Source organism: Acanthisitta chloris, unplaced genomic scaffold, assembly GCF_000695815.1.
Source record: "Acanthisitta chloris isolate BGI_N310 unplaced genomic scaffold, ASM69581v1 scaffold26734, whole genome shotgun sequence".
Lineage (NCBI taxonomy): Eukaryota > Metazoa > Chordata > Aves > Passeriformes > Acanthisittidae > Acanthisitta > Acanthisitta chloris.
The window spans coordinates 1,691-3,060 of NW_008668025.1; the positions used below are offsets into that span (position 1 = coordinate 1,691).

Consider the following 1,370-nt stretch of genomic DNA (forward strand, 5'->3'; position numbering starts at 1 on the left):
CTTGGCTGCCAAACATGATCATGATGTCTGCCTCGCCGCTGTATATCTGGGTGAAGGTGAGAGGGGTCACATCACTCCACACTTGGAATGCTCGCCTGAAGGCGTCATCGATCACAGCACGGTCCAGATCAGGGGAGTAGTTAATCACCCTGCCGGGAAGGCACAGGGTCAGCACTGCCAGGTCCCCTCCTGATGCAGGAATGACCCTGCTCTAGGCAGAGACATGCCCCCACCCGGGGAGGGGATAGTAGCACTGGCATTGCTGGGCAGAGGAGACACCACCACCCTTGGGCCAGGGCTCAGATGCTCTCTCGGGTGCCAGGGAGCAGATGCTGCTGTCGTGCCAGCTTGGCCCTAGCAGCACTGAGCCTCAGCTGTGCCAGCAGCGCCAAGCCCAGCCGAGGGCTGAGCAGAGGCTGCTGGCTGCCTGGGCCCTCAGGCTGTCTCCATCCCCCTGGGACCATCGGCCTGGGGCCACGACGGTTCATCTCCAGGGCAGACTCACCGGTAGGTCAGGTCCATGTGGTCCCACTTGATGTCCCCCTGAAAGGTGAGGAAGGTTCCCACGTCAGGGACACCGCATCGGGGGGCTCGCATGGCCTCTAGTGTGGTGGCATCCAGCTCCCCTGTCTCCTCCAGGCCCAGCTGCTTCTGCATCTTGCGCAGTGCCTTGCCCAGGGACACGAGCCTGCTGCCCGTCTTCGCCTCCCCCTCCGTGGTGTAGCCAAACCGCAGCAGGTAGCGCTGAGGAGGAAAGGCAACCAGAGGGGTGAGCAAGGTAGGAGGTGGCTCCAGCAGACCTGGGCACCCAACCCATCCTGGGCACCTCCCAGAGACCGACAGTCCTTGGGCTCTGCCTGCAGCCCCTCGCTGCCACCCTGTGAGCCCCTTAGGGTCCTGGGTGCTGGGAGGGGACCACGGGGCCATACTCCCCTCACCTCTGCCAGCTGCAGATCCGTCAGGGTGCTGCTGGTCAGATCCCCTGGGAAGGTGACAAACGCCTGTGGCTTGCCCTGGAGAGGGGCCGCATGGCAGGAGACAGCCAGCAGCCCCACAGCAAGTGGGGCTAGGAGGAAGAGTGCCATAGTGCAGTGATGGCAGGAGGTCTGGGGCTGTGCCGGGTCCCTGCTGCTCTGCTCTGGGTGCTGCCAGGCTCCCGACACTCCTATTTATGGGGCGGGAGGGCAGTGAGTCACCCTCAGTACCCCTCAGCGCCGACTCACGCTCTCTTCTCCCTTCCCACGGTGACGAAATGCACACTCAGGCTCCTCCGATTGCTGCCTTAACTGTTTCATCACCTTGTTTACTAAACACACTGCATCCTGCAGCCACGCAGGAACAGGAAAGAGGGAGAGTGGCTTTTTTTTTTT

At 62.4% G+C, this 1,370-nt stretch overlaps 1 protein-coding gene across 1 annotated transcript in view; it reads right to left on the reverse strand.

Annotated features, from left to right (window-relative positions):
• MMP9 (matrix metallopeptidase 9 (gelatinase B, 92kDa gelatinase, 92kDa type IV collagenase)) overlaps positions 1-1,085 on the reverse strand; it is a gene marked incomplete at its 3' end in the record, with an annotated part of 2,767 nt that extends 1,682 nt beyond the window's left edge. The window contains exons 1-3 of the mRNA XM_009072751.1: positions 939-1,085; positions 506-744; positions 3-149 (exon numbers count right to left, since the gene is read on the reverse strand). Of these exons, the coding sequence (XP_009070999.1) occupies positions 3-149; positions 506-744; positions 939-1,085 (533 nt within the window). The remainder of the gene's footprint in view (positions 1-2; positions 150-505; positions 745-938) is intronic.
• Positions 1,086-1,370: the final 285 nt, after the last annotated feature.